The sequence below is a fragment of the Gymnodraco acuticeps genome, unplaced genomic scaffold (genome assembly GCF_902827175.1).
Source record: "Gymnodraco acuticeps unplaced genomic scaffold, fGymAcu1.1, whole genome shotgun sequence".
NCBI classification, from domain to species: domain Eukaryota; kingdom Metazoa; phylum Chordata; class Actinopteri; order Perciformes; family Bathydraconidae; genus Gymnodraco; species Gymnodraco acuticeps.
In genome coordinates this window covers 60,173-87,124 of record NW_022989989.1, presented here as the reverse complement: position 1 = coordinate 87,124, position 26,952 = coordinate 60,173, and the positions used below count along the sequence as shown (strand labels likewise).

Here is a 26,952-nt window from a genome sequence, read left to right as displayed (position 1 = left end):
GCTCCGTGTTACAAGACGGGTTGCAGACTCTCTGCACACACACACACACACACACACACACACACACACACACACACACACACACACACACACACACACACACACACACACACACACACACACACACACACACACACACACACACACACACACACACACACACACACACACACACACACACACACACACACACACACACACACACACACACACACACACCGCTGCAGATTCTCTGCACAAAGGAGCCACGGTGCTGCAGCTCCTGATCGGAGCAGAGACACACGTTCACTAAGCGGAAAAAAGATATCCTGTCACGGAGATCTGCTATTTTAAATTGTAAAGTCAACACATATCGACCCTAAATAAAGTCTATATTAAGAACGAGATATGTTTTAACATTATGGCTTAAACAAATGACAAATGAGCGAGGGTGATGACGTCAGAGCATCGTCCTATGTGCCGGGGCTGAGCCCCGGACAGCCCCGGCCCAATTTCACCCCTGCCCTTAACCCTTAATGGAGGGAACTTCATTCAGCTGCGAGTGTGGCTACAGACGGATTTCACTCCGTCACCGAGGGGGTGATTTGGGATTGGGCCAGACACAGCCAGCTCCACTCTGTATTTCCTGGTTCCTCCCCTTCAGATCCACACTGAGGAGGAGGGGTGTAACCAACATGTGGGTAAAGTACGAGAGCTGATAGCCACATTCACCGCCCACACACATGCTGTTCAGATAACACTAGTTTCAGCTCTCAGGAAGTGAAACTCACACACTCGCTGCTACTGAGAGGTGAAATGGCGCAGAAAGGAGTTCAGCTGGACCGGGAAACCTTCTCTTGTTCCATCTGTCTGGATCTACTGAAGGATCCGGTGACCACTACCTGTGGACACAGCTACTGCATGAAGTGTATTAAACAGCACTGGGATGTAGAGCTAATCCACAGCTGCCCTCAGTGCAGGCAGAGCTTCACACCGAGGCCTGTCCTGCTGAAAAACACCATGTTAGCAGCTTTAGTGGAGGAGCTGAAGAAGACTGGACTCCAAGCTGCTCCTGCTGATCTCTGCTATGCTGGAGCTGAAGATGTGGCCTGTGATGTCTGCACTGGGAGGAAGCTGAGAGCCTGTAAGTCCTGCCTCGTGTGTCTGGCCTCTTACTGTGACCAACACCTCCAGCCTCATTATGACGCAGCTCCATTAAAAAAACACAAGCTGGTGGAGCCCTCCAAGAAGCTCCAGGAGAACATCTGCTCTCGTCACAACGAGGTGATGAAGATATTCTGCCGCACTGATCAGCAGAGTATCTGTTATCTCTGCTCTATGGACGAACACAAAGGCCACGACACGGTGTCAGCTGCTGCAGAGAGGACTGAGAGGCAGAGAGAGCTGGAGGGGAGTCGACTCAACATCCAGCAGAGAATCCAGGACGGAGAGAAGGAGGTGAAGCTGCTTCAGCAGGAGGTGGAGGCCGTCAATGGCTCTGCTGATAAAGCAGTGGAGGACAGTGAGAAGATGTTCACTGAGCTGATCCGTCTCATGGAGAAGAGAAGCTCTGATGTGAAGCAGCAGCTCAGATCCCAGCAGAAGAGAGAAGTGAGTCGAGTCAGAGAGCTCCAGGAGAAGCTGGAGCAGGAGATCTCTGAGCTGAAGAGGAGAGACGCTGAGCTGAAGCTGCTGTCTCACACAGAGGATCACAACCAGTTTCTGCTCAGCTACCCCTCACTGCCAGCCCTCAGTGAAGCTACACACTCCTCCAGCATCAACATCCGTCCTCTGAGCTACTTTGAGGACGTGACGGCGGCCCTGTCAGCAGTCAGAGACAAACTACAGGACGTCCTGAGAGAGGAATGGACAAACGTCTCACCGACTGAAGTGGATGTTTTACTGTCAGCAGCAGAGCCCACCACCAGAGCTGGGTTCTTAACATATTCACAGGAGATCACTCTGGATCCAAACACAGCACACAAGAGGCTGGTATTATCTGAGGGGAGCAGAAAAGCAACATACATGACACAACATCAGTCTTATTCTCGTCACCCAGACAGATTCACTTATTGTTCTCAGGTCCTGAGTAGAGAGAGTCTGACTGGACGTTGTTACTGGGAGGTGGAGTGGAAAGGGGGAGGAGTTTTTGTAGCAGTCGCATACAAGAATATCAGCAGAGCAGGGGGGGAAAGTGTATTTGGATACAATGACAAATCTTGGTCCTTAATTTGTAACCAAAACAGATGTTCATTTCTTTACAACAGTATCAGCACTCCCGTCTCAGGTCCTCTGTCCTCCAGAGTAGGAGTGTACCTGGATCACAGAGCAGGTGTTCTGTCCTTCTACAGCGTCTCTGAAACCATGACTCTCCTCCACAGAGTGCAGACCACATTCACTCAGCCGCTACATGCTGGAGTTTGTCTTTGTTATGAATATGGAGCCACAGCTGAGTTTTGTAAACTCAGATAGCCTGAAGTCCTTGGAGGAACTCTTCTACTTCTTAAACTCACCGTGTGTCCATCAGAGCTGATTGTCCATGTCTTCACTGCAGAGATCAGCTGTCAATCAAACATGATGGGCGGGGCTTCAACATCTTCTCACGAGTTGTTCTGTAGATGCTGGACTTTCTTCCGGCTCCTTCCTGTGTCTGGTTAGCCATGGAGGCTGTCACTGCTCAGGAGGATCCTTGTTCACCTGAACTGATATGTAAACTTTGCTCTAAATATGTGTTGGATATTTCTTTTGATTCATGTTGTTGTTTCTCTTGTAGTGCACGAGTCTTCAGAGAGAAAGCAGCAGAGCTTCTTTTATTCTACACATTTTATTCTGGTTCTAAAACAATAGAGGCATTTATAATCACATGTATTCTTTTTGACAGATTCAATGTTATTGTTGCTGAATTAACTAAAACATGAGTTCCCAGATGGTTATAACACTTATTTCATCATCACATGTTTATTCAAAATGATATCACTTCCTGTCATGATCATAATCAATAAGTACATCCTTCATTATTCTCCTGGGAATAGCTTAGAGTCTTTGCTTGGGAAATACATTGCATAATATTACAGTTATTGTTTTGCAGACGAATTGTTGTTGTTGTTGTTGTTGTTGTTGTTATCCAAATAGAAATTGGGTACTCTGATGTTTTATAGAACATTAATTATCATGATAATAATCAATAAGGAAATCATGTCTGACTCTGTTTGAAACAGCTGAGATGAAACACATTCATGTGGAGAAAGTGAGACTGATCATGAAATCATTGAACAGACTTTACTGATGGGATGTGTGATTAAATGAAATGTTTGGATCATTAATAAAGGTTTGTCTTTCAAAAACAAAAACAGGATGTTCTTCTTGTGTCCAAGGTGCCATACGAAGCTGATGGAGAACATGTGGAAGCAGGGACGTGCACAGACATTTGGAGGGGCTGTTGCTCTAAACTAGAAAAAGGGCCGACCCCCCGACCCCCCTGAAAACGTAAGACATTTTTATTAAAAAAATGAAAACCAAGGGAAAAAAATGTTTGCGGTCTATATCTCATTAACATATCTAATGTTAGTAACTATTAAAGATCAAATGCGGACAATTCTGTTTTAATGTAGGCTAGTTTGACCATTGTAACTGCTGTGCCTTAAATAAACTCACTAATTGATTAAACCAGTTCAATACACATTATTCTTATCATTCTTTATGAGAGCAGTAACGGTAAGGTATCTAATTACTTATGTATTTAGTATTCCATAACTTAATAACAGAGATGGCCAAACTAAAGTAGAGACATGGCAGAAATCCTACAATGAAGCGGGACAGTGAACTGTTCTCCCGTATGTGAGAGAGGGCGATCAAGAAAAGAGAGAGAGGGAGTTTACGGAGCAGATGAAAAGACACAGAAAGACAGAAACACAATAACAAGTATATTTAAATCAATTTAAGCATATTTAAAAACGGGAACATTTCCGGGGACAGATTGACCCGAGGATTTGCTACCAAAGCCAGCCAGGCACATGATCACCATAGCCATAGGCCGGACCGGACTCGGAGGGCTTTCCTTTGCTTTCAGCTGTCAGATTGTAAACAAAGTCACGTGACTGGGGGAAGATGACAGCGCTGGCAAGGTTTGTTTTATCGCAGCGAGACTCTACAATATTAATTGTGGGCTTATCATGTTTATTCGGCCACAACAGAAAAAAAAGACTTTCGCTCTCTCCAGAGGGGCAGGTCAGCCAAAAAGTTCAAAAGGGCCGTTGCCCGGGCAACATTAGCCCGTACCTGTGCACGTCTCTGTGTGGAAGTGATCTGAGACTAAATGAAGCTCAGCGCAAGTTCAACCAGGAAGACCGTCTTTACTCATTCATTTACTATTTCCATGTTACTACTCTCTCTCCCAGTGGTGTAGTGGGGATTTTTTTACTGGGGGGACACTATTTTAATTAGGTAATCCCAAACAATGCCACACAAGTGCGCACGCGCGAAGTGCACTCACAACACGGGCAGACAGGCCCAAAGAAACTACCGGCATGCTTAGTCCTATAGTTGCTGTACTGCAAAAAGTAGACGGCGCTGCGCTCAACACACACACAGACTCAAAACCATGGACACACTGGCATATTTAAATTACATAAACAATTTATAGGCCTAAATTGCATAAACTACAGTATTGCAACTAAGCAGACGATGATCTGGACTTGAAATTATTCTGATTAGGCCTAGCCTACATTGCAAATAAGCAGACAGCGCTGCTTTTCACACACACACACACACCTTGCGTTTTGAAGACTGATAAATCCGAAATGGATGAACAAACTTTGCAGCCCAGTTTCCCAGCTTTGCAGTCTCCACGGGTAGCCTCTTGTTTCCTCCGCCACATCTCCTCCGTCCATACCTCTGGGAAAGGTGAGCTTGAGCTAGCTAGCGGAACGTTGCTAGCGCAGCTAACGTTGACGTTAGTGCTAGCATTATCCACGTCTTTAGGCGGCTCTTCTGATGATGTAGTACTAGTAGCAACTTCACTTGCTGCTAGCCTCTTTCTTCTTGTGAATTATATTCTTTTTAGAAAAGAAGTCAAGTAAAACATGTTTGCCTGCCATTATAGAGCTTTTTCGTTAGCATTCTTGAGGGAAAGAGCTACCGCAAAATCGGCGGGCAGTGAGCTGGCTCGCCGTGGGACACACCCCCAGCTCGCCGCGGGGTCATGAGCGTGATGATGAATCATAATTCTTTAAGGAAATCGTTTTTATTTTGTATTATTATTACTGTGAAATGTATTATGTTTTTGTCCTTATTACAACAAATACACACTTGCAACTGATAACACTGGCAATGATTTTATATTTATTAGACTATTAAAAAAAAGATTGTGCTCCAAATAAGTGGGGGTACGGCGTACCCCCGCGTCCAACGCCCACTACACCACTGCTCTCTCCTCTCAATAAGTGATCGGGGGCGGAAAAGGTTGTGGCGGATAGTATGGAGTCAGATTTGGGTCAATATTCTAGCGCGTAAAACAAGCTACTCACGAGCGGAAAATGTGCTTTTACACTGACCCTCGCGCGCAGATTAAACCCCTCGCGGAGTCTGTCTACGCCATGGATGTATAATAAGAACTGGATACAGCGTGGGAGGCGGGGCCTCATTCATTCCTATAAGAGCTGCTCATTAGCGCATGATGATAAAATGGCCCAACTTTTGAGAGAGTGAAACGTCACAGATTACCCAGCATGCCTGAGAAGTACCCGTAAGTGCACTCATAGAGCATGCGCAACTTTAACCAAAATGCTCGTTCACATCAAGCACGTCAATTTGCGTACACGTAACAGCACCGCGCGTTCATGACAGCATGGTAATGGATTGTTGTTATCATGGATTTTATATGAACGAGGCGGCAGTTAGCAGCTAGCGGCTAGCTAGTAATGATGCCAATGTACACATCAATCGTTAAGTACTTATATTACGCTGTAACAGGATCTAGTGATATCCAACAGAGCTTCATTTAGCATGAAATAATTATTGCACTGTAGGCCTATATATATATATATATTTATATACAGCGCAATAAGCTTCTTAGTACAATACAAAGCTACAGGGACGTTAATAATGTCGGTAATATTAACTTTATTTAATACAACATTTACGGTACAAGATTTAATCATACAGCCCATGTATGATAATGAATTACAGCAAACATGTGCAATATATCCATTATTACAGCTCCGTGGGATGGCAGTGAGACGATATGGATCCGTTCTTATTGTGCATCCATGGGTAAAGATAAACGCAACTCACATTGGTTTCTCAAACAGCATCTCTGTAAACTACGTGTATTCACTGAATTTCACTCTCTGCCTTTAACGGCTCGTTGTAGCTCCAATAGCTCCAGCCCCACCCTCCCTGGGAGCACAGTGTGCTCTGATTGGTCGGGACACGTAACATGAACGTGCCGGGCGGCGCGGTCCCGTGGGTTAGATGCGCGTTCATAATGCAGAGGGAAATAATTCTCAGAATAACGTTATTAGCTAATTTTTACAACTTGAGGAACGAATGTTTTTAATAAGGGCTATACAAGTGTTCATACTGGGTAGTTTATTTAGTTTAAAAAAAATTATCCAACGAGTTACAGACCACTCTTTCCCCATGTAAGTCAATGGGAAAAAGTGTTTCCGGGCCTGGCAACCAAACGGAAGTGTAGTACCGCCGTTTGGCCAGCACGAATATTTTCATCTGAGTCCGGCGCACTTCCTGGGGGCTTGGTCTACGTGCGCATGAAAAGTTTCTGGCCCTTTGGGGCGGAGCCACTGGACTTTGATTGACAGCTGCCAGGAAACCCGGGGTTGCCAGGTTTGATAAATGCCTGAACTACCAAGAGCCGAGCAGTGACGGCAGCAAAATCAGTTGGACGAGATTGAATGGTAAAGTTGTCCATAAAAAACTATTATATTCGTAAAGTGTACAGCTAATATATATATATATATATACATTAATTTGATATAAAACAATATATTTTTCAGTGGGCTGTATCTGTTGAAAATTGCATATATATATATGCAAATCTGACTCCATAGATAGTCAGTCTTGAGCAGGCACGTGCACACATAGACCTCAAAGTGGGCTTGAGCCCCTGCCCTTTTTCTTCCTCCAGAGAAAGTGCCCTTTTTATGGGGTGCTTTTTATTTAATTTTTTTAATGTATCTACTGCTGTTCGCGCACACTTTCCAAAAATATATTGCTTGAATAAAAAACTAAAATATCAGGTCGGGAGATTAGACTGTGAAGTTTTGCTGCTCTCTCTCTCCCTCCCTCCCTCCACGTCTCGCGCACAGCGGTGCGGACATCGGCAGTCCCTTCAGACAGACAGGTAGCAGCACCTCCCACTTTACTGTCCCACATTATGCCGGCTCTACTTGTTATTTTGAAGGTGAGTGGTGATGAACAAATGACTAAGCTGCCGGTGTGTGAAAGACACACTCAGAAGCCAAAGTACAGAAGAGAGGCTTTCTGATCTCCTCCTCCTCGCTATTGAGAAGGACATTCCTGTTATCCACAGTGAAGTAATACACATCTACATGGACATGGCCCCCAGAAGGTTGCTGCTGTAAGGGAGGAAGGAGAGACAGCAAGTGAAGACACGAAAACATATTTAACAACTTCCAAGTGCAAAGAAAGATACAAGATACAAAGAAAGTTAGTAACGAAAGAAGTTATTAACAAAATATTTATTTTCGGATTTCAAGCAGTGGCGGTTCTACGGGGTGGCACGGGGTGGCAGCTGCCACCTCAGAAAAATGCCTTGCCACCCCAGTTGGCCTCTTTGTTTTGAAATAAAAGTTGTGGCTCATCAGACATTTGAGAGAAAATCTCTAATGTCCGAGTGCAAGTGAATGCAGCACAAGACGCAAGCTTTGTAACCCCTCCCCCGGCCTTGGCACGAGCGTGGAAATATGATTGGTGGCGATTTTCATTTGAACGGGGGGACGGCGCAAAACGAGAAGCATTCGGATCCAAGTAGACCAGGGGTGGGGAACCTCCGGCCCCCGGGCCGTATACGGCCCGCGAGACCATTTGGTTTGGCCCTCGAGGTCATTTATAAACACACGCAAAAAAATTAAAGAAATCTAGACCGCAAAATAATTAAACAAGTGAGTGCCTGTTTTTCCTGGCAACGGTCATGGTCCTTGAACACAACACGAGCCTAACGTGTCATCACGTGGTATATGTCTCGTCTGACAGGGGTGCAGTGCTGACGGAGAGCACCAGAACGCCGCTCCGGGACTTTAAAAAAATTGCAGTACCCATAAGTCCGTAGGGCGTAGGCTACACATACTGCAGTTTTTGCGTGGCTGTGTCTTAGTTGTAAACCCAGTGGCGATCTGTTCATCTGTCATTCTGATCATACAGTCAATAACTTTGTTATTAGCATATGGTTAGCTAGCTATGCTAACGAATATAAGAAGCTTTTTCTCCAACCAGTGAGGTAAAGGCACATCTTTATATGATCATTATAGTTATCATAAAACAAGATAATAAAGTAAACAGGTATAAAATACTATATGACAGTAAAAAAAAGTTGTTATTAATAAACAAGAATACAGTTTAAAAGGAGAGTGATTTGTAAAATATCCATAATGAAAAAGTAAATCTGTTTACAGTTCTGTTTCATATGGGTGTTGAGAGATGTTTCCATAGATCTCTTCATTTTGCTCCCAAAGTGCACCAGATAGATGCTTTTAACTTCAATATTTAAAAATAAATCTTCCCGGGGGAGCAAACCCCTGGACCCCCCTAGAAGAGGTTAGGTCCCCCCCACTTAAATCATGTCCATGGATAGGAAACTAAATACATTTGCACACATCTTGTGTCCATATCTTTCTGTTTGGTGGTCATGCCACAACCGTGCACGTGAATGCATGCGTGAGTCATGGTGAGATATCTGGATTAAGAGGTTGCTTTTTCTTTGCACAGCATGAAAGAAAGGCCAAATGAATGTGCTGTGATTTTTAAGCAGAGGTCAATAATTTGTACGGCCCTCGGAGGATGTTGAAAAAATTGAAATGGCCCATGAGAGGAAAAAGGTTCCCCACCCCTGAAGTAGACGGAAGGAATGAGGTATTTGCGGTCAACAATATGAGAGAGAGAGCGAGAGAGCGAGAGCGAGAGCGAGAGAGCAGAAGAACGTAGGCTTAATAACCCCATCTATATATCGATTACAATAGTCTTTGGATAAAAGCGTCAGCTAAATGTAATGTCTTCATTTACAATAGGCATAATTTTTAAACATACATAACTGTAATAGATATTACAGTTATGTCATAATAACATACAATTGTATAAAACACAATTTGCTTACATCTTTGTTCTCTTTTGAGAATCAAACAAAACAGATTTAAATTAAAAAAACAATGCAAACAAACAAGTGAAATGAACTAAATGGCTGAATTGCTTTTAATTCACTGGCAGGAGCGACAAGTGAGGAGGAGCAAACAGTGAACAAGGAGGGAGAGGTTGAACAAAGAGAGAGAGAGTAGAGGACAGAGAGAGTAATGAACAGGAAGAAGACAGAGAGACTAAAGGAGATGGAAGAGAGGCTGCAGGTCATGGAAAGGAGAGAGACGTGGAAAATGAATGTTGACAATGTTTTGTGATCATTTTTGCCTCTTCTGCTTCCAGATCATTCATGGTAACAATCAACTGATTCTTATGATGTATTACACTTTCAAAAATAATTGATGCTGACATTGTCAGCCCACTGACATGGTTTGAAATCAATATATTATCCAATGTGTGACCCCCCACAGGACTTAAAAAGCACCTAACTAGATCATGAAAATCACCAAAATCGCGGGGGGTATCCCCCGAACCCCCCTAGCATGTTTGGACCTCGGTATTTAGGAAATCCTGGATACGGCCCTGGTGGGAAGGACATTAGATTTCAGATTGTTGTTTGGGGGACTGATTTGATTACTTTGTGATGCTTTGATTTGTTTGGTATTATATTTCGAGTGGTTGCTTCTAGTTGTTCTTAGCCATGGTCAGCTGTTTGTTTTGTTTTTTTCCTTTCTCTCTTGTGTGGTTTGTTGGTGCGTTGCATGTGGAGCAGTGCGGAACGGTGCGGAGTTTTCCCTGGCAGGTTAAGCGGCGGTTCCCTTGGGATCGTTGAGCGGGGTGTGTAGTGTTGCGGAGAAAGTGGTTGAAGCCTTGGCTTGGGCGCATGGCCGTGGTCTCAGTAGTGTTGCTAGTTTGCTAGTCGCTTTGCTGGATTAGCGGTCTCCAGTGCATAAATACCCACCACGATTAGACTGTGAAATTCCGCTGCTCTCTCTCTCCCTCCCTCCATGTCTCGCGCACAGCGGTGCGGACATCGGCAGTCCCTTCAGACAGACAGGTAGCAGCACCTCCCACTTTACTGTCCCACATTATGCCGGCTTTACTTGTTATTTTGAAGGTGAGTGGTGATGAACAAATGACTAAGCTGCCGGTGTGTGAAAGACACACTCAGAAGCCAAAGTACAGAAGAGAGGCTTTCTGTAGAGAAAGAGAACTGTCAACCGGGGGGGCGCACGCTCGTGAACCGTTAGCGCCATGTTATGCATGCCCACTGCACCTCGCGGGAGTGCGCACAGTGTAAAGCCAAAACTCACAGACATTTCAATGATTTGTTCTGCAAAGTTGGGTTTGGAAACGGTATCATTTCCTTTTTGGCAGGCATGCTTAACACCGGAGCCTCGCTGCGGGGAAACGTTGGCGCTGTTCCAAGTTTGTTCTAATCCGTCAAAATGACGGACTGTACTCATGGAATTAAAACGCACCATAGCTTTAAATCTTAATCAGTTTGTAAGGCGTTTTGCTGAACAAGATGGTAATCGCCACATTCAGCTGTTATATTATAGGCATGCCAACTTGATGCTCTGCTCACGGATGACTCGATGAGCATAACAAACTGTTAAGATGATGACCTTACGTGTGTATAACATTTATCTTCTTTGCGGGGGTCTGCCCCCAAAAAACAGTTTCAAGTCCTGAGAAAGTCAAATAAGACGGTGTGTAAAACTCAACCCGGTATCACGGTGAGACGTGAACATGTGACGCTTTACCATTGCTGGGAGACGTGAAGATGTCACGGTTTCGTCTTTTCAAAACGTGAAAAGCGTGACAGCTACACGGTATTGTTAACCCATGTTAACCAGTGGAGAAATAACCGGAAATACCAAGCAAATGCTACCCCGACGTAATGATTTATTTTTTTAATAGTCACACTCGATTACAGCAATTTTCTTGTTGCCCCAGCTGGTCGACACCTCTTTTAGTATAAACAAAGGCTACATTAATGTATTAAATCGATGTTAATCCATGCGTGTGGATGTGGAATTAACGGACGTGACGTTGTGCGATTGAGTTGCCAAGCAACAGCTTCGGTTCATGTTAATTTACAAACTATTCAACTACAACCGTAGTTATATTTAAAAACATGTTAGAAGGCCTCACGAAATACTTTAATGCACATTAAAATGTAAATATGAAGGAATGTGTGTATAACAAAATACATCGGTCATTAAACGAAACCGGAAACAGACGTAGGCAAGATCCTCAGCTCGATGATTGGATGGTTATCCGCAATGCATGCTGGGATTTGGTGTTTATGTGATGTGAAATCTGAAAACGTTTTTAAAAAATACAATAATACTTTATTCCGAGTGTGCTTGCTTTACTCTTTGAAAGTCATCACATAACGGCATTGTAATACACGGTTCGGCTGCATTAAATATTACATATCTGCCGTAATTCTCTATTTATAGAGCCCTGATGAGAAGACTTCTAGACAAACATGAGGCACTGAAAACGTGACGTGGATCATAAATATATAAGCAATTAAACAACATCTTACATTTATTTTTCACACAATACGTCTCCTTGCAGTATCAACACTAATTCGGCTGACTTTTATATTTGATCCAATTGGTAGATAGGCTGTATTTACACCATAACCGTGCAGAGCTGATAGAAAGGGACACCTGGTGGTCAAAGCACGTTATTGAATTGTATTATTTTATTATTAGATATTAATAGGAGGATGTGCAAAACAGACAAACTAATAAGGCTTAATTTAAACATTAAAGAGTACTTTAGGTTAAGGTCTTATTTTGAATAAGAAAAAAGCTTTAAGAAGAATATGGAGGGATGAAACCCTCTTGAAACCGCAGGTCCTTCCTTCCTGCAGCGGTCAGACTTTACAACCACCACTGCCCCTTGTAGACCCTCCTACACACACCACAACACAGATTATAACACCCCTTGCTGCTAAATACAAACCAACTTTGTGCAATATGTGCAATATATATATGCCATTAATAACTGTAATTTATACCTGGCCACTAAATCAATATATATGCCATTTTGTTTTTGAAAATTATGTATCTTTTTATCTTTTTTTTTAGCATATTGTTTAATATATTATAACTTAGTACTTTTTTAGCATATTGTTTATTTTATTCTAACTTAGTACTTTTTTTAACGCATGTAAGATATGCAACACTAAGCTGTCTGTGGCTCTTTCCTGCTGTAACGCTGCACATTTCCCCTCTGTGGAACTAATAAAGGTATTCTGATTCTGATTCTTTAATGGTCACACATGCAGAGCACACAGCACACAGTGACATTTGTATCTACAGATAAATATTAAGCCTGACAAAGTACTTAACGTCTAATATATTGCTTTCCTGCAATGTTAACTATGTTTAAGCACTTATTTGTTTATTATTTGTTTATTATTAAACTGATATTATACATATGTATTATACTCTTATAAGATATATGTAGATAGTATAAGAAATGTGCAGAATGACAGTTTAATGGTGGAGTATAAACACATATTGATAGATGTCTTGTAATGCACTGTTGAGGAACCTGCGACCCAAGCTTTTCATTCATTGCATAACTACACAGTAGTTGTGTTGTATAATATGATATGTCAATAAACCTTAGCTTATAAAATCTTGAAATCTTGAAAGGGATGTTCAAACTAGTCATTATATACAGTCTTTAATGAACTATTAGTAGAGAATAACGATTAATGAATATACTTTATAGAGATCCTATTAATATCTAATAATAAAATAATAAAATTCAATAACGTGCTTTGACCACCAGGTGTCCCTTTCTATCAGCTCTGAACGGTTATGGTTTAAATACAGCCTATCTACCAATTGGATCAAATATAAAAGTCAGCCGAATTAGTGTTGATACTGCAAGGAGACGCATTGTGTAAAAAGAAATGTAAGATGTTGTATAATTGCTTATATATTTATGATCAACGTTACGTATTCAGTTTTGGCGGCAGTTCTCCTGTTTGTCCAGAAGTCTTCTCAGCAGGGCTCTATAAATAGAGAACTACGGCAGATATGTAATATTTAATGCAGCCGAACCGTGTATTACAATGCCGTTATGTGATGACTTTCAAAGAGTAAAGCAAGCACACTCGGAATAAAGTATTATTGTATTTTTAAAAAACGTTTTCAGATTTCACATCACATAAACACCAAATCCCAGCATGCATTACGGATAACCATCCAATCATCGAGCTGAGGATCTTGCCTACGTCTATTTCCGGTTTCGTTTAATGACCGATGTATTTTGTTATACACACATTCCTTCACATTTACATTTTAATGTGCATTAAAGTATTTCGTGAGGCCTTCTAACATGTTTTTAAATATAACTACGGTTGTAGTTGAATAGTTTGTAAATTAACATGAACCGAAGCTGTTGCTTGGCAACTCAATCGCACAACGTCACGTCCGTTAATTCCACATCCACACGCATGGATTAACATCGATTTAATACATTAATGTAGCCTTTGTTTATACTAAAAGAGGTGTCGACCAGCTGGGGCAACAAGAAAATCGCTGTAATCGAGTGTGACTATTAAAAAATAAATCATTACGTCGGGGTAGCATTTGCTTGGTATTTCCGGTTATTTCTCCACTGGTTAACATGGGTTAACAATACCGTGTAGCTGTCACGCTTTTCACGTTTTGAAAAGACGAAACCGTGACATCTTCACGTCTCCCAGCAATGGTAAAGCGTCACATGTTCACGTCTCACCGTGATACCGGGTTGGTAAAACTTCACTGCCCAGCCAAAAAAAGTAACCACTTTGATTGAACTAGGCCAGTAGGTAAGGACTTTCCACTGGATATTAACTGCAGCGATGTTTATGTTTTAGCTGAATACACGTTTTTTAACCCTAACTGGTGCAGTTAGTCACTTCTTTAATGTTTGTTCTTTCTGATGTAAAGTCAAGGTTGTAACTGTTTGCAATGAAGTCGTGGGGCGCTCAACTGTTCCTTTGATTCTTTTGATACATGATATAATTACTTGTCTTTCAAATTTGAAGGAGGCTGAGCAAGCATCTTGAGGAACATTCATCATTAACTCCTCCAAAAAAACGTGTTTATTCAATAATAAATGAATATGTGAATCATAACAGTGATTGACAGCTGATAGGAATAATATGATCGTTAATATTATCATATTAATTTAGACAAACATCGATGAGACAGTTAATTCATGTACTTATTGCAGCAGTCTGCATAGATTGGTGCCCCTGCTGGTCTAAGAGTGAAACAAACTCATTCAGTTATTGTTCAGTTCATTAAATTAAGTCTGCCACCTTATATATTTATATGTAAGGCTTTGCTGATGTGCCACAATAATGTCACCAAATGTTATGGAGTTAAAATCTCAACATTGTGGCTTTCCAAGTTAACAATGATGATATGACTGCGATTAAATCAGCATATACTTCTTTCAGGGGATGCCACCCCTCAAAATCTCCTGCCATCCTCTTGCCACCCCATCAATATTTGTCTAGATCCGCCCCTGATTTCAAGATATTGTTAAATAATTCCAGTAAAGTTGCAGTATTTTTGCATGTTCTTAATAAATATTTTTGCACCGTTTTTTCAGCATTTTTGATGTGTTTTGTCCAATTAAATAAATGAGTAGGAGAGGAGAGCAGAATGCACTAAGTGTAATTGTTGTAACTAAACTTAGGCCTACTTGTAGTTTGGAGTGTAGGTTGGTTTGCGTATTTATGTAGAGAACAGCCTTTTTCAGTTTTGTGTGAAGATTTGTTGATTTTCAAGTGTTATTTATTTTAATACCACAAAAATAATTCAAAGGACTTAATGTTGTGCTAAAATAAACTAATTATTATAGCAATGAACTAGTAGCATAGAAAACATGCACATTAAGGCATAGTTTCCTTTGTTGATGTCTGCTCTTGTGCGTAGCGATTACTAAAGAAGACCATTGTCTCTGTGTTAACTGATTATTTTGTAGAACTATGTTGAGTATTAAACAATTGCGTGAGTGTGAGGGTATTACAATTAATTGGTCGGTAAGCCAGAGATGTGCAACTATATTTGTCACGGTTTGTGTGGGAAACAGGACCCAAATGCAGACTTAAGTGACAAAAATAATTCCTTTATTTCAAGGCTACAGTATCTAGACACAGAACAGAACACTCACCGCAGAATTACGCATCACTAAGCCACCAGGGTGGGTGGAGGGGGTCTGGAGGACGGGCTTGGGCTGACAGGGGCACGGCAGAGGACCAGGAAGGGGTCTCGGGCGGACGGCCCGGGGGCAAGGCAGAGGACCAGGAAGGGGTCTCGGGCGGACGGCCCGGGGGCAAGGCAGAGTCCAAAATGGGGGTTATGGAGGGGCGAAGGCCACCGCGGGCGAACTCAGGGGGCCGAGCATGAGGGCGAGGACTGCGGCCGGAAAAGTCAGGGGGCCGAGCATGAGGGCAAGGACCGCGGCCGGAAGAGTCAGGGGGCTGGGCCCGAGGGCGAGGACCGCGGCTCTCAGGGGGCCGGGCTCGAGGGTGAAGACTGCGGCTCTCAGAGGGCCGGGCTTGAGGGCGAAGACTGCGGCTCTCAGAGGGCCGGGCTCTCAGAGGGCCGGGCTCTCAGAGGGCCGGGCTCTCAGAGGGCCGGGCTCGAGGGCGAAGACCAGACAAGAGAGCAGTCGGCGGGACCTCCATCAGCACAGGACAAAGGGTTGGCAGGACCCCCGGCAGGAGAGTAGTCGGTGGGACCTCCAACGAGACAGGACAAAGGGTTGGCAGGACCCCCGGCAGGAGAGTAGTCGGTGGGACCTCCAACGAGACAGGACAAGGAGCTGGCAGGACCCCCGGCAGGAGAGTAGACGGCGGGACCTCCAAGGGGACAGGACAAAGGGTTGGCAGGACCCCCGGCAGGAGAGTAGTCGGCGGGGCCTCCAACGGCACAGGACAAATGGTTGGCAGGACCCCCGGCAGGAGAGTAGTCGGCGGGACCTCCAACGAGACAGGACAAGGAGCTGGCAGGACCCCCGGCAGGAGAGTAGTCGGCGGGACCTCCAACGAGACATGACAAAGGGTTGGCAGGACCCCCGGCAGGAGAGTAGACGGCGGGTCCTCCAACGGGACAGGACAAAGGGTTGGCAGGACCCCCGGCAGGAGAGTAGACGGCGGGACCTCCAACGGGACAGGACAAAGGGTTGGCAGGACCCCCGGCAGGAGAGTAGTCTGCGGGGCCTCCAACGGCACAGGACAAAGGGTTGGCAGGACCCCCGGGAACCTCCAACGAGACAGGACAAGGAGCTGGCGTCGTCTGGGGAGCCAGCAGGAGACGAGGTGCTGGAGTCGGCCGGTACACCGACAAGACTCGGGGAGCTGGCGTCGGCTGGGGAGCCAGCCCTGTAGCCGAAACTGGAGTCGAGCCCATGGCTTCCGGGGCCGGTACTGAAGCCGGAACCATGGCTGCGGGGGTCGGAATTGAAGCCAGAATCATGGCTGTAAGGTCCGGTTCTGGAGCCGGAAACATGGCTGTAAGGTCCGGTTCTGGTGCCGGAAATATGGCTGTAAGGTCCGGTTCTGGTGCCGGAAACATGGCTGTAAGGTCCGGTTCTGGAGCCGGAAACATGGCTGTATGATCCAGTTCTGAAGCAGGGACCACGGTTGTAAGATCCAGTTCTGGAGCCGGAAACATGGCTGTAAGGTCCGGAGCTGAAGCCTGGATCATTGCTGTGTGGGCCGGTCTTGGAGCCGGAAACATGGCTGCTGGGGCCGGCACTGGAGCCGGAACCATGGCTGCTGGGCAAGGAACCGGAACACGGATCCATGGCTGTGTGGGGTGGTACTGGAGCACGGTACCATGGCTATGTGGGATGGTACTGGAGCACGGAACCATGGCTGCTGGGTCCGGCACTGGAGCCGGAACCATGGCGGTTGGGGCCTGTACTGGAGCCGGAACCATGGCTGCTGGGGCTCGGGCTGCTAGCCTGGCCTTGCGACGACTCCTCTTAGCAGCCTCCTGAATACTCCGTGGACCTCCATAAGCCTGACGAGTTCCGGAATACGACTCTTGGACAGGAGCAGAACTGGGGCAGAAGCACTGGCTGACTCCAGACGGACCACACCGAGACGTTTGTAGTCAGCAGGCTGGAAATCACACACCCAGAGGAAGTTCAAAATCCAGCCAGGCAAGAACTTCACCAAGTCTGGTTTCTCCATAGCCAACCGGTGCGCCTCTACCAGAGCGGCCTCCCTCTGCCGAACACTGGACGCTCCACTCCACCAATCACAGCAGCAAGCCAAACCAAAGGAATAATGCTGTAGCTCCACCTCAAATGGATCATCTGCTGGGTCCATTTCTGGTCGGTTCGTTCTGTCACGGTTTGTGTTGGAAACAGGACCCAAATGCAGACTTAAGTGACAAAAAGAATTCCTTTATTTCAAGGCTACAGTATCTAGACACAGAACAGAACACTCACCGCAGAATTACTCAAAACACAAGACGAACCGACAAAGACAGATGGAAAAACCAGAACTTAAATACACCCAGGACTAATCAAACAAACACGAGACAGGTGAGGAGGTAGGAGAAGACACAGAGGCACCAGGTGAACACAATCGGGTAATCAGGGAGGGAAAACAGACAGAAAGCAACAGGCAGGAAACGGGGGGTGAACAATTTACAAAATAAAACAGGAAACCCAAAGATAGAAAAAGACAAGACAAAACAACAACACAGACAGATCGTGACAATATTTCACTTTTGGTTTTACATTTTTTTTATAAATGATTATGAGATGTGCCCTTTTTCTCACTTGAGCCCCTGCCCCCCAAAATGTCTGTGCACGTCCCTGACGTTGAGTAACGATAAGATTACTTTTGAGTGTGTGTCGCAGCGTTAATAGTTGTGCATTTTTTATTTCATTTTACTTTCAGTCAATTTTCAGAGTTTTAGTTTACTTTTTAAATATTAGGTTTGCATTTTATATATTCCGTATTTTTATATTGAAGTCGTTTGTTTGAATTGAAATATTGAGTTTTTTTATTTTTAGATATTAACAAAATGTTTTAATATATTAATTAAATGTTCATATATTTAGATTTGATTTGTTTGGTTTAAAATGTAGAGATGTATTCCTTTTACTTTTCAGTGTATAGTTTTATTTGTATACTTCTGTTTGTACTTTTTATATATTCATGTTTCTTTGTATTAGGTTTACATTTTTGTCTGTTTTGTTTTTATTTATTAAGGTGTTTTCTGAAACTAAGGGGAGATTTTGTTTATTTTCATGTCTATAATTATTCGTTTTTTTAACCAGGCGAAATAATTTCTTCAGTTGCTTTTCTGAAAGGATATCATTGATATTTCATTTCAGTTTTCTCTATACTTTTCCATAATCCCCCTGGTGTTTGTGTTCAGTGTTCAGTGGGATGAACCTCCCGAAGCCCACGGAGCCTCAGCCTCAGCAGAGTTGGCCTGAGTTCAGCTCGGCTCCTGGCCCTCCAGCTCCCCCACCGCAGTAAGAACAACATTTCATTTGTTAGAAAGAACACACACACATGGCTAACAGCGTGAACGAAGTATAATTACTAGGGCTGTCAATCAATTACAAATATTTAATCGCGATTAATCGCATGATTGTCCATAGTTAATCGCGATTAATCGCAAATTAATCGCACATTTTGTATCTGTTCTAAATGTACCTTAGAGGAATATATTTCAAGTTTTTAATACTCTTATCAACATATGAGTGGACAAATATGCTTTATGCTAATGTTTATTATCATTTGAACAATGACAAATATTCTCATGAATATTAAACACAACAACCTCTGAACATTAAAAATATTCGCCTCAATTCAACCTGGAACCTCTCTCATTCAATAATACAATACAACTGGTGTGTGTGTGTGTGTGTGTGTGTGTGTGTGTGTGTGTGTGTGTGTGTGTGTGTGTGTGTGTGTGTGTGTGTGTGTGTGTGTGAGTGTGTGTGTGGTGTGTGTGTGTGTGTGTGTGTGTGTGTGTGTGATGGATCGTTGGAGCTATGTGCAACTCAAGGCATATGCTCGAACGGGAGCTGCCTGGACGCTGCAATCAACAGCTCCATATCCGTTAAACTAGCTAGCACCAGATGCTAACAACAACAATGCACGTAAGGACACCCTCTCTCGCTCGCTCGGGCCACACATACACACACCCTCCCGGTCCTCCCAACAGCCAGTCGGTGCCTGCCGGTGAGCGGGCGGCAGGAGCGGGGCTGTCAGCATCAGCTTGTAGATGGTATTTTAAACTTGATGCGCTCTGAAACTACGGGGCGGCCGAGGAAAAAAAATACACATGCGTTAATCGCGTTAAAATAATTAGTGGCGTTAAAAAAAATGTGCGTTAACGCGTTATTAACGCGTTAACTTGATAATAATAATTACAGATCTGAACTGGGAAAGTCTGTTCTCCGTGTTATTTTACCGGGACACACCAATCCACACCGTGCCATCGCTAGAACCCAATTTCCTGGAGACCCCATCTCCTTTACATGTTCATTAAAGGGATATTTTCTTAATATTTATTATACTCTTATCAATCAATCAATCAATCAATGTTTATTTATATAGCCCAATATCACAAATGTTACATTTGTCTCAGTGGACTTTACAGTTTGTACAAAATATCAGTATGACAATACGACACCCTCTGTCCTTAGACCCTCACATCGTACAAGGAAAAACTTCCGGAGAAAACCCACAGTTTAAAGGGAAAAATGGGAGAAACCTCAGGGAGAGCAACAGAGGAGGGATCCCTCTCCCAGGACGGACAGACGTGCAATAGATGCCGTGTGTAAATTGAAAAGATAATACATTTGCAACATAGGTAGTCCAAATGTTTGGAAATGCATGTGTGTATAATAGGAAGATGAATCCACGAGGATATCCATCCAGGACCTATGATCCAGGACCACAGCCACGACTCAAGATCCAGGGCTCGCGATCCAGGACAGAGGAGCGCAGGATCATCCATGACTCCGGATCCCGGCGTATATAGACACCAAAAAGAAAGACATTTGGGGAAGCTGGGTTAATCGGAACATGAGAGTACACAGGTATAGACAGAGAGAAGGAAGAAGTAAGATGTCCCCCGACAAACTAAGCCTATATCAGCAAAACTAGGGGCTGGATCTAATCAGCCCTAACTATAAGCTTTATCAAAAAGGAAGGTCTTAAGCGCACTCTTAAAAACGGATAGGGTGTCTGCCGCCCGAACACAAACTGGAAGCTGATTCCACAAATGTGGAGCTTGATAAGAAAAGGCTCTGGCTCCCATTGTACTTTTAGAGACTCTAGGAACAACCAACAACCCTGCATTCTTGGAACGCAATGCCCTAGTAGGACAGTAGGGTATAATGAGTTCTTTAAGGTAAGATGGCGCCTGCCCATTAAGGGCTTTGTAGGCGAGAAGAAGAATTTTAAATTATATCCTGTGTTCTATAGGGAGCCAGTGTAAGGCAGCCAGAACAGGAGTAATGTGGTCCCTTTTCCTAACTCTGGTTATTGCACAAGCCGCAGCATTTTGAATCAGCTGAAGCGACTTGACTGACTTCTTGGTACACCCTGATAATAAAGAGTTACAATAATCCAGCCTTGAAGTAACAAATGCATGGACTAGTTTCTCTGCATCGTTTTGAGGCAAGATATGCCTGATTTTTGCAATGTTACGTAGATGGAAGTAGGCGGTCCTTGAAATTGATTTTATGTGGGCGTTAAAGGATAAATCCTGATCAAATATAACACCAAGATTCCTTACAGTCTCACTGGAGGCCAAATTAATGCCATCCATAGTTAGTATATCCTTAGATAATTTGTTTCGTAGATTCTTCGGGCCAAGTACAATAACTTCAGTTTTGGTCGTGTTTAACATCAAAAAGTTTAAGGTCATCCACGTTTTTAAGTCCTTAAGGCAGTCTTGAATTTTATTTAGATGATTAATTTCATCAGGCTTGATTGATAAATATAGTTGAGTATCATCCGCATAACAATGAAAGTTTACAGAATGATTCCTTATAATATTGCCTAACGGAAGCATATATAATGTGAACAAAATAGGTCCGAGCACTGAGCCCTGTGGCACTCCATGGCTAACTTTGGTTTGCGTGGAAGATTCATCATTGACACGTACAAACTGAGAGCGTTCAGATAGATAGGACCTAAACCAGTCTAAAGCAGTTCCCTGTATGCCAACTAAGTGCTCTAGTCTTTGCAATAAGATATCATGGTCGATAGTATCAAATGCAGCACTGAGATCGAGCAAAACAAGAATAGAGACACGTCCCTTGTCAGAGGCTATTAGAATGTCATTTGTGACTTTAACCAGAGCTGTCTCTGTGCTATGATGTGTTCTAAAGCCAGACTGAAAAGCTTCAAATAAATCATTGTTTTTTAAGTAATCACACAACTGTTTTGCGACCGCTTTCTCAAGAATTTTTGAGAGGAACAGAAGATTAGAAATAGGTCTATAGTTGGCTAAAACCTCTGGATCGAGGTTGTGCTTTTTAAGAAGCGGTTTTATCACTGCTACTTTGAATGATTGTGGAACATAGCCTGATAATAAAGACATATTCATAATATTTAATAAATAAGTGCTAATTAATGGAAAAACTTCCTTCAACAGCTTAGTTGGAATTGGGTCTAACATGCACGTTGATGGTTTAGAAGAGAGAATCATTGAATTGAATTGTTCAAGGTTTATGGCTGAAAAGCATTCTAGTTTACTATCTAGTGTAATATTAGAACTTACGTTTCCGGGAGCTGTTGATAACACTATACTGGTCAAAGGCAAGAGGTCATTAATTTTGTTTCTAAGAGTAACAATTTTATCGTTAAAAAAGCACATAAAATCATTACTACTGAGTGCTATGGGAATAGAAGGCTCAATCGAGCTGTGGGTTTCTGTCAGCCTGGCTACAGTGCTGAAAAGAAATCTTGCATTATTCTTATTCTCATCTATTAATGAAGAGTAGTAAGCTGCTCTCGCTTTACGCAATGCTTTCTTATATTCATTGAGAGTAATATGCCAAATTAAACGAGATTCTTCAAGTTTAGTAGAACGCCATATCCTTTCAAGTTGTCTCGACTTTTGCTTTATTTTGCGGGTTTCGGCATTATGCCATGGAGCTAGTCTATGTTGTTTTATTTTCTTCTTTTTCAAAGGAGCAACAGAGTCTAATTTTATTCGCAGCGCATCTGTAGCACTATCAACAACATGATCAATTTGGGGTGGTGTACATTTTGTATAAGTTTCCTCCCTTACATGCAGACATGCTATCGAGTTAAGTATTGGTGGAATCTCTTCCTTAAATTTGGCTATAGCACTAACAGATAGGTTTCTGCTGCAGGAGCTTTTGACTAATGCTTTGTAGTCTAGTAACAGTACTTCAAAAGTTACTAAGAAATGGTCGGATAAAGCAGGATTATGCGGTTCGACTAATAGTTGCTCAATTTCAATACCATAAGTCAGAACAAGGTCGAGAGTGTGATTATAGCAGTGGGTTGGTTTATTTACACTCTGACAAAAACCAACAGAATCTAATATAGAGTTAAATGCAACAGTAAGGCTATTTTTATCATCGTCAACATGAATATTAAAGTCACCTACGGTAATTACTTTATCTGTTTTAAGAACCAAAGTTGATAAAAACTCAGAGAATTCAGATAAGAATTCTGAATAAGGACCTGGTGCACGGTACACTGTAACAAATAAGATTGGCTGCAAAGTTTTCCAGGTCGGATGCGTAAGACTAAAAACGAGACTTTCAAAGGAGGTATAATTTAATTTTGGTTTAGTATTGATAAGTAAACTTGAGTCAAAGATGGCTGCAACTCCACCTCCTCGGCCCGTGCCTCGGGCAATATGAGTATTGATATGGCTGGGTGGAGTGGCCTCATTTATGCTGACATATTCTTCATGTCTCAACCAAGTTTCAGTGAGACAGCATATATCAATATTATAATCTGATATTAAATCATTTACCAATATTGCTTTAGATGCTAGAGATCTTATGTTTAAGAGACCACATTTAATATTCCTGTTTTGTTGCACTGTAGTAGTTGTTACATTTACTTTGATTAGGTTATTATGTATGACACCTCTATTAGGTTTTACCTTAACTTGTCCTTGGGCAGACACACACACCGCTAATATTGGGTATTTTATTGGGTTCGGGATTCCTATGGATGACTGCCTAGGAGAGAGCGCAGAGAAGCGTGTAAGACTGCGACTCCGCCTCCTGGTCTCAACTCCAGTTTGTCATGGATTAAGTCCACAAAGCCCTGAAATGTTTGCCGAAATGAGATCGGCACCTTCCAAAGTAGGATGAATGCCGTCTCTCTTAATCAGACCAGGTTTTCCCCAGAAGGCTGTCCAATTATTTACGAAGCCCACATTGTTTGCTGGGCACCACCAAGACAACCAGCGCTGAAATGATGACATGCGGCTATACATGTCATCATTGATCAGATTGGGGAGGGGACCAAGAAGATTACGGTGTCCGACATTGTCTTAGCATAACTACACACCGACTCCACATTAAGTTTGGTGCATTCTGATCGGCGTATACGAACATCATTACCACCGACGTGAATAACAATCCTACTGTATTTACGTTTATTTTTAGCCAGCAGTTTAAGATGCGCCTCAACGTCGCCCGCTCTGGCCCCCGGAATGCATGTGACTGTGGAGGCTTCGGTCTCTAATTTCACGTGTCTCATAATAGAGCTACCAATAACCAGAGTTGGCTTCTCAGCGGGTGTCTCGCTGAGTGGGGAATATCTGTTAGACACGTGAACGGGTTGGTGGGGACCTGCGGGTTTCGCGTTATGCCCCTTCTGAACAGTCACCCAGTCTCCCTGCTGCTCGGGAGTTGCCGGGGGACGGCTAATAGGAGCTACCTTTGCCGGTCCGCACCGGCTAACATGGGCTTTACTGTAGCCGAGTTTCTTTCTAAGATGCGGAGCCGGGCTTCTATGGCTATGATTCCCGCCTCCAACCTAACAACTATACTACATTTAACACATGTACCGGTACCAGTAAAGGAGGTAGGGAAGTAACCAAACATGAGACAGTTAGAGCAGGAAATAGCAGCCGAGGGTGGGGAAAGAGCCATGGCTAGCTATCAAGCTAAAGTAGCTACCGTTAGCAAACCCGAAAAGAGTGTAGGCAACTGTGGAGTTACAGTCGCTAAGAGAAGGAGAGTTGTGAGAGCTTAAGTTATAGTAACGTGTGATTACAACGTCAGGCAGTTGCCGTGATCAAGAGTTTTAAAACGATCGATTAAGTTAAGATAATAAGCTATCAGCAACAGAACGGACACACGGGATACCCGGAGATGACAACAACCGGAAGTTACAACATGCTTACCGCAATAGTGGTCCGTGTAGAAACAGTGTCCTTATCAACAAAGAAGTGGACAAATATGCTTGCTTTGTATATAAAAAAAAAGGCACATTTAAGTTAAGTGTTATACTCTTTTTCAACAACACATTATAGGTCTCAGATATATATAAAACATGTCTCTGAAGTGTTTGGCTCAAACACCAAACTGCTGCTGCTGGCCACGCCCCTCTGAGAGATATTTGGTTAAAAAGAACAAAATGGTGCTCTAGGAGGAGATTAAGGTGATAAGGTGGGGGGGAGGGGGGTGATTGTCAAAACATCGTTATGACATCATAAAGTGGCCCAAATCTGATCAGCTTATTTTCAGACAGGTTATTATAGAAATGGATCAGGACAAAAAGAGAGAGAATCTTTGTTCCTGAAACTTTCAGAATGTCTTTACACAGAGGGGACACATGTTGATGTAGAAGAGACATGAAGAAGAGGGGACACATGTTGATGTAGAAGAGACATGAAGAAGAGGGGACACATGTTGATGTAGAAGAGACATGAAGAAGAGGGGACACATGTTGATGTAGAAGAGACATGAAGAAGAGGGGACACATGTTGATGTAGAAGAGACATGGAGAAGAGGGGACACATGTTGATGTAGAAGAGACATGAAGAAGAGGGGACACATGTTGATGTAGAAGAGACATGAAGAAGAGGGGACACATGTTGATGTAGAAGAGACATGAAGAAGAGGGGACACATGTTGATGTAGAAGAGACATGAAGAAGAGGGGACACATGTTGATGTAGAAGAGACATGAAGAAGTGCATTTTGGATAATAGGCAAGTCTCTCACAGATCCTCTCTTCTCCCCCTTCTCTTCAGTCCCTCCTGGGTAACGCCCGCAGCCTCTGGTCTGCCCCGACGCCCTTCAGCTCCTCCATCTGGTCCACCAGCGCTGACTCTGCGCTGCACCCGTTCCCCCCGGCCTCCAGCTCCTCCTCCACCCTGACGGACCTGGTGTCCCCCGTCACCCCCCCCCCCCCCCCCCCCTCCGAGATGAGCCGCACCTACAACCCGTGGAGCATGTGGCGCCCGACACTGAGCCGCCGCAGCTCCGAGCCCTGGCCCAGCTCCTCGGACAACAACAACGACAACAACAACAACTGAACAACACTTAAAGAGGAGGTTTTCATTATTTTAATCCCGACAGGAAGTTACCCTGAAGTGTAAGAACAGGGTTGCGTGGTATCGCGCTGCAAGCCAACCAACCCTTCGCAATTTAGTTCTCCGCAGCTTTTTATTCACGGGGGAAGAAATGCTAATTTTATTTGGATTTGTTTTTTAACAGATTGTCCCTGAATTAAAAAAATTAATGCATGGTATGCTAATGCCAGTGCAGACATGTTGCTGTTCTAGAAAGGCTGGTGATGCTGCATCCTTCTCAGAGTTTGTCTCAGTATTAACATTTTCATTTTAAACGTATTCTCAGTCATTTTGGTTCTTATTGGTTTCTAAAAAAAGACATTTGAATCATTGCACCAACTTTAATTTGGCAGCGGGGATTTTTTCATGATCTGAATTTTCAGAAGTCCAACAAATAAATTCTTATTTCACATTTTAAACAGGAATTGGTCAATGAACACTTTGAGGCTTGTTATCGCCTCTATTTGTCAGCTAATTTAAATAAAGGATTTCAGCAGAACATTTTGTGTTTCATTTGATTTCATTTACATCATGCAGAAAATAATGTCAAGTAACATAATGACGTTAAGGACGGATTAACAATGAGATGGCTGCAGATACATGGGGTAATACATCATTAATACATTTCATACCAAACAGATCATGCATTTTAGCCATTCCTCATTTCGCTCAATTTAACACTGTCTTTTCATGGGCTGTTTCTGTGAGAACAGCACCATCTACAGGCCTGGCATATGTACTACAGCGTCTCCAGCGCTTTCGAACGGCAATGTCCGTGGCTGTCTCCTCCTGATTGGTGGAGTCGGCCCAGTAGCCGTAGCGCCACCTCTGTGACGTCACAGAAGTGTTCAAATCTGGATCAGTCTGTATCAGATCCGTTGCAGCCCCTTTTTAAGAGATTTGGGTATGGAGGAAAATAGAGAGGGTTGTGTTTTCTGACACTTGGTGAGTTCCCTGGAACACCGGGGACACATATTCATGTATAAAAGACGTACAAAAGTGCATTTTGCATGATAGGTCCCCTTTAAGTTAAGTGTAGGATCCATTTATGTGTG

At 43.3% G+C, this 26,952-nt stretch overlaps 1 protein-coding gene across 2 annotated transcripts; it reads left to right on the top strand.

The window, feature by feature from the left end:
- The first annotated feature begins 694 nt into the window (after window positions 1-694).
- Window positions 695-26,398, top strand: LOC117544045 (tripartite motif-containing protein 16-like). Of its 2 annotated transcripts, none has more exons than XM_034212822.1 (3): window positions 695-3,465; window positions 18,738-18,837; window positions 25,577-26,396. In XM_034212822.1, the coding sequence occupies exon 1, from the start codon at window positions 796-798 to the stop codon at window positions 2,449-2,451; it is 1,656 nt and encodes a 551-aa protein (XP_034068713.1). In that variant the 5' UTR covers window positions 695-795; the 3' UTR covers window positions 2,452-3,465; window positions 18,738-18,837; window positions 25,577-26,396. The 2 variants fall into 2 exon arrangements, 1 of the variants encoding a protein (XP_034068713.1); XR_004568639.1 differs by lacking the exon at window positions 695-3,465 and adding an exon at window positions 9,068-9,087 and having other exon boundaries at window positions 25,577-26,398.
- The last annotated feature ends 554 nt before the right edge of the window (window positions 26,399-26,952 follow it).

Excerpts from the sequence above, each read along its gene's own strand:
- LOC117544045 (XM_034212822.1), top strand. The coding sequence starts at position 796 with ATGGCGCAGAAAGGAGTTCAGCTGGACCGGGAAACCTTCTCTTGTTCC.